Here is a 12,670-nt window from a genome sequence, read left to right as displayed (position 1 = left end):
TAAGTTGTAGTCCCCTGCTTAGCCTCTCCCACCACTTGTGCACATCAGAGGTACATTTGCAGTTTCTTGATCTATTATGAGCTTCTGAGAATCTCAGGATCTTTGCGCTGTGAAGCAGTTGTTCTACCACCTGCGTCACTGTGTCATCCATATTTGATAATGCCTGCCATTTTCTTATTCTGTATTATAATTGGTCTATGAAATGTTTTAAAGGAGTATAATTGCGAAGAAGAGCAGAGCAATGGCAGATGGAATGCGTTGTTGAAAACATGAGGTGATGCATTTTGGGAGGTCTAATGAAGGTTGGAAATACACAATGAGTGGGAGAACCCTGGGGAATATCAATGAAAAGAGGAATCATGCTGGATATGTCGAAGGTAGATCCAAGGATATGTCCAAGGTAGGATATACACAATGAGTGGGAGAATCCTGGGGAATGTCAGTGAACAGAGAACCATGCTGGATATATCTAAAAATCCTTAAGGCAGCAGCACAGGTAGAGATAAGGTTATTAAGCAGGTATTTGGGATACATGCCTTTATTAGCTGGGATATGGAATATAAGATATGGAGGTACACAAAAAAGCTGGAGAAACTCAGTGGGTGCAGCAGCATCTATGGAGCGAAATAGGCAACGAGAAGAAATGTATTGTCCAGAAGTTTGAAATCTGGAAATGTACTGCCTATAACATTTAAGAAGCCTTTAGGTGAGTACGTGAAATACATTAAAGACTGTGCTAATTACTAGAAATTGGGATATGTATATCGAGGTACTTGATGGCGAGCAAAGACATGATGAATTTAAGGGATTATTTTTGCGCTCTATGACTATAATCTACTTTTTCCATTCTCTCAATTTTTACATACACGAGGCAGCTTTTATATTCCATTTTCAACTTTCATTTATTTCCTTTTCTACTTCAGTATTTTTTGCTTTCTAATATTCTCTCAGTCCATAGGTCTACAGGATATTCTTTGCGACAGTCATTTCTTTCCTTCCACTGGCATTCCTTCTTGCCACCATTTAGCCATTTAGGTTGGAGATGAACCTTCAATACATTAATGAAGTCTTTGTTTTATGATTCCTGCCATCGCATGAATCATTCTGGTGAACCTTTGATGGTTTTACGAGGCAATGTGAAGTGAAGATTGAGTCAATGGTGGGGAGTTTGGTCTTTTTGATGGACTGGGTTATACCCTCAACTCTCTGCAATTTTGTGTAGTATTCGGCAGAGGTGCTCCCAAACCATGCTGTGATGCAACCTGAGAGTATGCTTTTTGGCATGCAAAAGTTTGTAATAATCATTGGAGATTTGCTAAACTTCCTCAGTCTCTAAGGAAGTTGAGGTGATGGTGTGCCTTCTTGAATGTTGTTTCAATGTAGTTGGTCCACGCAGATCATTGGTAATATTAACAGAAGCATCAAGGAACTTGAAGCTCTCAAACATTTCCACTTCAGCACAATTGATGCTGATTGGGGCATCCACTACTCGATAATTAGCTCCTTTGCCTTGGTGACATTGAGAGAGAGGTTATTGTCCTTAAACGATTACTACGTTTTCTATCTCCTTTCTGTACTCCATCTCATTATTGTCATGAACCTGCTCACCAAAGAAGTGTGATCTGCAAATGTGTAGATGGAAATTTGTGAATATATAAAGCATTGCTTAGACGTGGTAGTCAAAGAACCCATTTCTGTGATGTACATCTCTATGATTCAATGACTCTTTTTGACAGCATAAGGGACTACTTTTTTCATCACTAACCTTTTCTCTTCATTTATATATGGTTCAAAAATGTTTCCATCCACCACATGGACTTCATGTTTAAATTCAGCGACGACACCACCGTTGGACAAATTATGGGTAATAATGAGTCAGAATATAGGAGAGAGATTGATGTCTGGTTGAATGGTGCCAGAACAACAACTTTGCTCTCAATGTCAGTGTCAATGTCAATGTCATGGAACTGATTGTTGCCTTTAAAAGAGAAAGGCCCGTGATCCATAAACCTGTCTTCATCCATGGGCCGGTGGTGGAGAGAGTCAACTAACTTTAAGTTCCAGGTTGTGAATAGCTCTGAACATCTGTCCTGGGCCCAGCACATTTATGCAATCATAAAGAAAACCCATCAATGTCTCTACTTCCTTGAAAAATTGAGGAGATTTGGTATGTCGATTATTATTCTCTTGGACTTCTACAGGTGTATGGTAAAGGACATTTTGACTTGTTGCGTCACAGCCTGGTTCAGCAACTCAAATGCTCGGGAACAAAGGAGATTACAAAAAGTGGTGAACATTGCTCACAGGTACTGACCTCAACACCATCGAAGTGATCTAAAAGAGACGCTGCCTCAAAAAGGCAGCCAGCATCATCAAGAACCCTCACCATCCTGATCACACTCTCATTTCATTCCTGCGATCGGGAAGAAGGTACAGGAATCTGAAAATTTTGAGCTCCAGGTTGAGAAAAAGCTTCTTCCCAACAACCATCAGGTGTTGACAGACTACAAACACCAATTAAGCTTTGAACTGCCCTGGTTGCACTATGGAATTGAGCTTTTATTTACTTTTGCATTAATATGATGTTCGTTTTGCTTCTCTTTACGAACTCTTTTTTTATCTGTTTTAATTTATGATCTATTGAGTGCTGTGTTTACAAACCTGTTATGCTGCTGCAAGTAAGAATTTTATTGTTCTGTTTCGGTACATTTATGACAATTAAACATTCTTGATTCTCTTGACTGAATGACGATGTCCGGAAAAGGAAGAGGTGGTGGTGTCTGCTTCATTGTGAACTCATCATGGTGCTCGGACATGGTAACCTTCTCCTATTTCTGCTACCCTGGAACATCTAATTTCCAACCATTCCATCTACCAAGAGAATTCCCTGCTTTCACCCTGAATGCAGTCTATATCATACCTCACGCAGACATCGAGTAAGCCGTGGGGATATGGGTGCTGCAATCAACAAGCACGAAACAGCATATCGTGGTGTTTTCCATGATTCAATGATACTTTATTGTCACATGTACCTATGCACAGTGAAATGCTTTGTTTTGCATATAACAAATTAAAATCACGTAGCAGACCTAACCTAGTCAGTACACATGGTCCCACACCCCCCCAATCCCCCCATCATTCTCGGCGGCTATCATCACTGTCCAACGGCCTTCATCCCCTTCAAACTCGTCACAGCACAGAGAAGAATTTTTACAGTAAATATCGAAGGCCCTCCAATTTGTGTCCTCGGTGAGTAATGCATGAATAGTCCAAAATAGGTTTGAATAATAATAATTTATTTAATTAGTATTCATTAATGAAAATCTAAGGTGAGAGGGGAAAGACATAAGAGACCTGAGGGGCATAGAGTCATAACACTTTACAGCATAGAAACAGGTCCTTTGGCCCATCCCAAACTGACCAAGTTGCCTGACTGAGCCAGTCCCACATGGGCCTGACCGATGTCCTTCTAAACCTGTCTTATTTATGTACCTGTCCAAGTATCTCTTAAGGGCAAACTAGTGCATCACAAAATGACTGGTTGCTGCAATGTGCAGAAGAGTGAGGGAGGGGAAGACTGATGATAGAAACCTGGCTGCTTCCCCACAATGTTCACACATTAAAGAAGAGCTGCCTCTATCCCACCCCACATCCCACCTCAATATAAAAAGTCTGACCAATTCCACCTCCCCAACTCTACTCCATCCGCAGCTCCTAACCCTTAGCACATAAAACTTCCCAACACCGGAAGATTGCCGGGATATTCCCAATGGTGGTAAGTAGCTGAGATCCCACATCATCCTCCCTTCCTCTCCTTCCCCTTCTCTTCCTCTTCTCTCTCCTGTTCTCGTCCCCTGCTTAAACTTTCCTATCTGTTTCTCCTAACTCCCCTCTTACTGTTGACTATTTAGACATGGGTTAGTCATGAATAATCAGCACACTACACTAAGTGATAGAATGTGAAAAGCTGGCAAACTTATTAGGGCCTGTGAGCGCAGAAACATCTGCAGAAAATTATGTTTGGTCCCCCAAGCCTAATCTTGGCACTCCCGTAACAAAATGTGGTTTGAGCTTGTTTTTGATGTTGATGTTTTTTGGCTTTGAGAGTTTTAGGCGGAAATGTAAACACAACATTAGCAACATTTTCTTGCCGCTTCATAACGCCTTAATAATTGGATGACATTTAAATATGTCAAGTGTAATATGTTTTGGTTTGCTTAATCTTTTCCAAAATCTGTGCACACTTTGCAAAGTTTCTGAAAGTTTGGAATTAACTTATGGCAGTTTGGTTCGCATGATCAAACCTGTTTTCAATCGACGTTGAAGATGGTGATTTTGAGTCATGGAGTCAAAGGGTTGTATATCAGAGAAACATGCTCTCCTGCTGACTATGCCAACCAAGTTACCTAACTGAGCTAGTCTCACTTGCCTGTACCTGACCCATATTTCTCCAAACCTTTCCCATCCATGTACATACCAAAGTGTCTTTTAAATGTCATAATTGCACCCTGGCAGCTTCTCTTATACAGTACATGCACCACCAATGTGTGAAAATATCTTGAATCTGATCAGGGCAGATTGGTAGATGTTGTCTATATGGATTTTAGCAAGTCCTTTAACAATTACTCAAATGACTTACCATCCAGATGCAACATAGCTTGGTATGACACTGCTCTGCCCAAGACAGCAAGAAACTGCAGAACATTGTGAACGTAGCCCAGTCCATAATGCAAACCAGTAAACCCTCATCGATCCCATCTGTATTTCATGCTGCCTTGTGAAACTAGCCAACATAATCAAGAACCATTCACACCTCAGTTATTCTCTCTTCTCATCTCTACCGTTGGGCAGAAGATATAAAAGCCTGAAAGCATGTACCACCAGATTAAAATGGAAACATTTGCCAGTTGTAAATATTCAAGATAGCAGGAGTGAGTAATGGGCTGTCGTCAAAGATGGATTCAGATGATATGATAAATCATAAGAGCAAAGCTGAAGAGGTTAATAAATGTTATTTAATCTTGAACATTTTTAAGGTGTTTCTTGTATTTCAGATAATATGTTTACAGGTTGCCCAATACCATTCCATTATAATGATCGCTACATCCAACAATTTCAGTGTAATTTTGTCATGGAATGATTAGGTAAAAGCTTTGTTGTCAGTCACAGAGCTTTTGAGTGGGAAGTTGCTCTTCTGGAGGGGACCCAGACGCAGCTGGGTGCTCTACCAAGAATAGTTGCCATATTTTTAGAGTGAAAAGCTACACTATTTTGGAACTGTCCAAGGAGACTAATTTACAAATGGAATTTGTTGTCAATCACTGTCATTTACAGAGGCTAATTTATAGAATCGGAAGCAGTGATTGAAGGCTATTATCAAGTAACAACATTTATAGAGACGAGTTACTCAATATAAGATCAAAGGAAATTACTTGAGCATTCCTGGTTGAAGCATTTGCGGGCCTCAGCCTGGTGACCTTTACACGCTGTCCATCCCTGCGTCAAAATGCATTTGCGGGTCCTCTGCTGCGTTCCATTTGAACACGTGACTGAGCATCTGTTCCACGGTCCCCAATCCAGCCACTGCCCTTCAACTGTTAACAAATAAGAGGAACATAAATTTAATTTTGTGTGCTTTTAAGTCACTGCGGGTAGGTCTGGAAAATACTATTGGTCTCAACCCTAAATCATTAAAAAGTCAGCAATATTTCAGAGTTTATCATTCATAAAACTGAAGAAGTAATTAAAAAGATATACATATCACTCGTTTTATCCTTACATATCCCAAATGAAAGTCAAGTCCCCATCCAAGATGGGGTCAGGTTATTGCACTGGCTTGGCCACTCCATTTTCACTTCCATCTGCTTGTTTTGTATAAAAATCTGAACTAGGAACAGAAGTACGCATTTAGTCCCTCATGTCTGTTCTGCCATAAAATAAGAGCATGGATGATTTCATTGTAACCTCAAGATAGCATTTTCACCTACTCCTAGTAAGCATTCATTTCAAGTAAATATTTATCTTTACCCTGTAGATATTCAAATATGTTGCTTCCATCTCTATTTGTGGAAAATAATTCCTGAGGCTCATGACGTTGCTGGAGCAAGTCATTTGCTTCACCTCTGTTTTAAATGTGTGACTCCTCTTTTTAAACTGCAATCACTTTTTTGAGATTCGTCCATAAGACAGCGGGCACTCTGTCTTTACCCCTCAGTATCCTAAATCTCTACCAAGTGTCCTACCTACTAACTCTTGAGACCCAGGTCTGGCCTGTCCAACGTTTCTTTCAAAGGCAAATCACCCTCATCCAATAAGTCTTCCATGAGCTGCTTTTAATGCATTAACCTTCTTCCTTAAATAAAGAGACCATTACTGATGAGGATTTATCAATGTGCTAAGTAACTGAGCTCTTTAGGGGCTGTCCCACTGCGGCGACCTAATCTGCGAGTTTAGAAGAGTTTGCCCTCGACTCAAACTCGCAGCATGGTCGACACGTGGTCCTAGGAGGTCCTATGAGGTCACTGGAACTCTCCTTCATGCTCGAGGGAAGTTCCCTCCTACTCGCGGCCTCAGCTAGGTTGCGGAAACATTTTCAGCATGTTGAAAAATTTTCCGCATGTAAAATTTGGTCGGCATGGTTCTTTTTAACTCGTAGTGCAGTGGAGTGGGTTTGCTATTTAGTTGCAGGCAGTCGAGGGCAGCCGTAGGCAATCTCCTTCGCTGACCGGGCATTTTAATTACCGGTAGGTAAAATTTAATTACCGGTAGGTAAAATGCTCGCTAAACTTTATTATACTTCTTAAAAGTGTCTCCACTCCTTCTCACCCCTTCTCTCTTCTTCTCTCCCCCTCTCTCCCCCCCGTAGGCACTCTTCTTAACTCGCGGATTAGGTCGCCGCAGTGGGAGAGCCCCTTAACTTCACTATTTTGTGTTCAATTCCCCTTGCAATAAATTATAAACATATTATTAGCTTTTCCATTTACTTGCTGTACATTTATCCGAGTTCTTAGCGAATCATATGTGAGCACATTTAGGTCCCTCTGCTCTCACCATTCAGTATTCATACTTCTTGCTAAGACAATTTCATATATTATGGAGGGAGGGAGTGAATGAGGGTAGGGAAAGGAGAGGGAGGGAGAGGTGAGGGAGGGAGTGGGGATGGGAGGAGGATAGGGGGAAGAAGAGGGAGGGTGAAGAGGAGGGGGAGGAAGTGCTGGGGATGACGGGGAGTGAAGGATAGGGGTAAGAAGAGGGATGGTGAGGGTAGTTGTGACTCCTGTCACAACGAGGATCTCTGACATCACAACAGGAACCTGTCAGCTGCGCCTGCGCAGTTGCGGCCTATTGGTCAGTGGTAGAATATTGCGTTCGAGGAACAGCCGTCCCATGTGACAGGGACCCAACGGGTCCCACTTGGTCTAGTTTCTCTCTAAAAATCCAGATCTAAGTTCACTCTTTATCCCATCTATCTATGTGTCAAGATGCAGTGAAAACTGCTATCCAATCAAATCATACTATACATAAATGTAATAAAGCCATACACAATTGCAAACAGAAAAATACCAGAGTGCAGAATATAGTGTTGAAGTTATAGCTTTACGGTATAGAAAAAATAAAGATAAAAAATGTGCAAGAGCTGCTATGAGATAGGTTGGGAGATCGGGCCATCCCAGACCATTCAGCAGTCAGATAACAACGGGGAAGAAGCAGTTCCTGACCTGGTGGTACATGCTTTCAAGCTGACATATGATCTGCCCAATGCGAGAGGGAAGAAGAGGGAATGATCAGGGTGTAAATGCTCCTTAATTCTGTTTTCCTGTGACAGAATAAACTGTAGATGTTGATGCGGTGGGGGAGGAGGGAGGTCTTGTTTGTGTGATGGACTAGGCTACATCAACATTTTTCTGCAATTTCTTGAGCTCTTGGGTAGATCTGTTGCCAAACCAAGCTATAGTGTTTCATGAGAGGATGCTTTCTATGGTGCTTCTGTAGAAGTTGGTAAGAGTTGTTGGATACATGCCAAACTTCCTTAAGGGCCTGTCCCACTTTGCAATTTTTTTCAGCGACTGCAAGCGTCAGTGACTGACGCCCGTAAAACCGACAAGTTGTATGACATACACGCTGATGTATGCTGTCCTGCAGGTGACTCCGGGTTAGGGTCAGGGTTACGGATCGGGTTAGGGTTTGGGGCAAGGGTTAGGGCTAGGGTTAGGAACCACAGATGGGCTGTAAAATACTCTTCCTTCAATGCATGGATTTTAAACAATATATTAAAATTAATACAATAAAATCAATTGTGCTAATGAAAAGATGTCTGAGTTGTTCAGTTTTATTTACAGATGTATTGGTCCGCTTCCAGATCCAATCACCGTCTCTAACTTTTCACAGGGATGAATTCAGAGAGTATAGACTGAAGTCCCCTCTCCCCTCCACCCCCCTCCCGCCCCCATCCCTCTTTCTTCACCCCACCGACCTTTCTCCCCCCCCTTCTTCCCTTCCCCCCTCTTCCTCCCTTCGCCCCGCTCCACTTCTCCCCCTTCTCCACTCCCCCTCCCTCCTCACACCCTCTCTCTCTCCCTTCTCCCATTCCCCAACCACTTTCCCCGATGCCCCCCATTTGTGGACTCAGCGTGCGACCAACGATCCCCCGCACACTATCCCACACAGGCTAGGGACAATTTATACAAACCTGTGCGCCTTTGAGGGGTGGGAGGAAACCCTAACCCTAACCTTAACCCCAACCCTAGCCCTAGCCCTAGCCCTAATCCTAACCCTAGCCCTAACCCTAGCCCTAGTCCTAGTCCTAGCCCTAACCCTAACTCTAGGTTGATAGGCTTGATAAAAGTATAAATCGCTGGTCGGTGCGGACGGTGGGTCGAAAGGCACTGTATCTCTGAACTATGATGTGACACAGGAGCCCCAGGGGTTGGACTCGAACCCCCAATGTTCTGCCTGCTCCTCGTGGGAACTAAACTGTTGGCCACGAGTTGTCCCAGAGGCAGATCTCTCTTCCAATGGTCTCTCCAAACCCCCAGAGGCAGCGGGCTTTTCAACTGGGTACAGGCAATGTTGTCAATGTACCAGTGCCACCCACCTGCTCCGGCCACTGAGTCTAAATACCCACCACCCATTTTGAAGCAAGGCAAGGGGGCGGAGGTGGGGAGGGGAGGTGGGGGGTGTTGTTCCCAAAGTCTGCATTTATCCCATAGTCAATGTTACTAAAACAGATGATGTGGTCTTTGTGCAGTACTATTAGTGGGATCGAGCAGGGTGGATCCACAAATGGGGGGCAGTGGCGGGGGGGGAGGGGGGTGTTGGAGAATGGGAGAAGGGAGGGAGAAGGGGATGTGAGGGGAAGGGAGGAGTGGATAAGGGGGAGAAGAGTGGAGCAGGGAGAAGTGAGGAAGAGTGGGGAAGGGAAGAAGGGGGAGAGGGGAGGGGAGAAGGGTGGGGAGTGAGAAAGGAGGGAAAGGGGCGGTGAGGGGGAGGGGGAAGAGGGGGGTGGAGCGGAGAGGGGAGTTCAGTCTACACTCACTGAATCCATCCCTGTGAAAAGTTAGAGATGGTGATTGGATCTGGAAGCGGACCAATACATCCGTAAATAAAACTGAACGACTCAGACATCTTTTCATTTGCACAATTGATTTTATTGTATTAATTTTAATATATTAGTGTTTAAAATCCATGCATTGAAGGAAGAATATTTTACAGCCCATCTGTGGTCCCTAACCCCAACCCTAACCCTAACCGGGCGTCACCTGCAGGACAGCATACGTCAGCGTGTGACAGGGCGCTGGACATAATGAGACACCCAGATGTCGCCCGTGGATTTTGAACATTCCAAAATCCAGGGGCAACAGGGAGACACCGCGTGTCACCTGCATGTCACTACGTGCATCACCACGCGTCATGCCGCATCACGCCGAAAATGTCGCCCAAGTGGCACAGCACCTTAAGTCTTCTGAGAAAGTAGAGGTGCTTTCTTGGCCATAACATCAATGTGATTGGCCTGGTACAAATTATTGATGACATTTGCACATAGGAACTGTAATTTACCGACCATCTCCACTTTGGCGCCATTGATACTGACTGGGTCATATACATCACCTCGTTCCCTGAAGTCATTTGTTAGCTCCTTAATTTTGCTTTCTATCTTCTACCTGTACTCCATCTCATCATTGTTTGAGATCCAGCCCACTACAGCGCAGTCATCAGCAAACCTGTAAATGGTGTTAGAGCAGAATTTGGCTACTCAGTTGTGATTGTGTAGGGAGTATAGTAAGGGGCTGACAATGTTTCCTTGGAGGGCTCCTATGTTGAGAATTATTGTGAAGGAGGTTTTGTTGTATGTCTTCAGTGATTTTGGTCTATGGGTCAGAAATTCGTAGGTGCTGAGTCCTAGGTCCAAGAGTTTGGAGATGTGTGCAGTCTTTTTTAAATTTTAATGTACATTCCTATCTTTCTTTGTGTCATCAGCAAATTTACCCATCATCCGTTTTTTTTGGAAAACTGTAAAAATGTTGAGGCCCTATCAATGATGTCTGTGATGCACCAGAGAAATACTTATTTATGCCTCTCTGCTTCTTGGTAGCTCACAACTTTGTATTATGCATTACCTCCTCCATTGTGAGCTTCCAATTTCTGAAAGAACCTTTGATGTGGTATATTATCAAATGCCTTGTGGAAAGGTAAGTATAATCCATCGACCAGTTCCCCTTTATCCACCACACATTACTTCTTATAATTTTAACTCCGTTGCTCAAACATGATTTACCTTTCTTAAAACCATCTTGACTTGTCCTATCTTAAAATATTTGTAGTGCTTTATAATGACTCTTTTTTTTTTTTTTAGCTCCAGTTCCTAATATTTTTCCTATGGCATATGTTAAGCAAATAGGCCTGCAGTTTCTTCCTTTCTCTTCCTCATTTTCCAATCCAATGGAACTTTTTCCAAATCTAGGGAACTTTGAAAAATTAAAACTAAAGATAAAGGCAAACCTCTCATAGTATACCTCAGCGATAATACCTACAATATTGGGTTTCTCATTTGGACACACATTTCACCATGCTTTATCTAATTTTAAAACAGATAATCAATCAAACTTGCTGCATACACGGTGCTTTCAGAAAGTATTCAGACCCCTTCACTTTTGCAACATTTTGTTACTTTACAACCTTATTCTAAAATTGATTGCATTTCTTTTTTTAATCATCAATCTGCACACAATACCCCACAATAAAAAAGTGAAAACAGGTGTCTAGAAATTTTTGCAAAGTAATTAAAAAGAAATAACTGAAATATCACATTTACATAAGTATTCAGATGCTTTACTCAGTACTTTGTTGAGACACATTTGGCAGCGATTACAGCCTCAAGACTTCTTGTGTATGACGCTACAAGCTTCGCACACCAGTATTTGGGTAATTTCTCCCATTCTTCTCTGCAGATCCCCTCAAGCTCTGTCAGGTTGGATGGGAAGCGTCGATGCACAGCTATTTTCAGGTCCCTCCAGAGATTATCGATCGGGTTCAAGTCCGGGCTCTGGCTGGGCCACTCAAGGACATTCACAGACTTGTCACAAAGCCACTCCTGCGTTGTCTTGGCTGTGTGCTTAGGGTCATTGTCCTGTTGGATGTGAACCTTCTCCCCAGTCTAAGGTCCTGAATGCTCTGGAGCAGGTTTTCATCAAGGATCTCTCTGTACTTTGCTCTGTTTATCTTTCCCTCGATCCTGACTAGTCTCCCAGTTCCTGCCGCTGAAAAACATCCTCAAGGCATGATGCTGCCACCACCATGCTTCACCGTGGGTATGGTATTGGCAGGTGATGAGCGGTGCCTGGTTTCCTCCAGATGTGACGCTTGGCATTCAGGCCAAAGAGTTTAATCTTTGTTTCATCAGACCAGAGAATCTTGTTTAGGTGCCTTTTGGCAAACTCGAAGCGGGCTGTCATGTGCCTTTTACTGCGGAGTGGCTTCCCATCCATTATTATTATTATTATTATCCGTCTGGCCACTTTACCATAAAGGCATGATTGGTGCTGCTGCAGTTATAGTTGTCATTCTGGAAGGTTCTCCAATCTCCATAGAGGAACTCTGGAGCTCTGTCAGAGTGACCATCGGGTTCTTGGTCACCTCCCTGACCAAGGCCCTTCTCCCCTGATTGCTCAGTTTGGCCGGGCAGCCAGCTCTATGAGGAGTCCTGGTGGTTTCAAAGTTCTTCCATTTAAAAATGACAGATGCCACTGTGCTCTTCGGGACCTGCAATGCTGCAGAAATTGTTTTATACCCTTCCCCTGATCTGTGGCTCGACACAATCCTGTCTCAGAGGTCTACGGACACTTCCTTTGTCTTCATGGCTTGGTTTTTGCTCTGACTTGCACTGTCAACTGTGGGACCTTATATAGACAGGTGTGTGCCTTTCCAAATCATGTCCAATCAATTTAATTTACCACTGGTGGACTCCAATCAAGTTGTAGAAACATCTCAAGGATAATCAATGAAAACAGGATGTACCTAAGCACAATTTTAAGTGTCACTAGACCAAGTGCAGACCTGTTGGGTCTGTTTCCCCAATGGCGTTTGGGGGGAGGGGGGGTTGCGGCATCAAACTCACATTAACCACCCCCCAAACACACAGGTGGGGGGAGGGGGGGTGAGAAGAGGGGAGGGC

General features: G+C 43.3%; 1 protein-coding gene across 6 annotated transcripts in view; it reads right to left on the bottom strand.

Annotated features, from left to right (window-relative positions):
• The window catches only part of LOC116988564 (adhesion G protein-coupled receptor B2-like), a 514,190-nt gene that overhangs the window by 277,193 nt on the left and 224,327 nt on the right, over window positions 1–12,670 (bottom strand). For all 6 annotated transcript variants that reach the window (XM_033045397.1, XM_033045400.1, XM_033045401.1 and 3 more), the window contains one exon: window positions 5,433–5,594. In XM_033045397.1, coding sequence (XP_032901288.1) covers window positions 5,433–5,594 — 162 coding nt within the window. The remainder of the gene's footprint in view (window positions 1–5,432; window positions 5,595–12,670) is intronic.

This window comes from Amblyraja radiata, chromosome 27, assembly GCF_010909765.2.
Source record: "Amblyraja radiata isolate CabotCenter1 chromosome 27, sAmbRad1.1.pri, whole genome shotgun sequence".
Lineage (NCBI taxonomy): Eukaryota > Metazoa > Chordata > Chondrichthyes > Rajiformes > Rajidae > Amblyraja > Amblyraja radiata.
The sequence above is the reverse complement of the archived record's forward strand: the minus strand, read 5'-3'. Positions and strand labels throughout refer to the sequence as shown.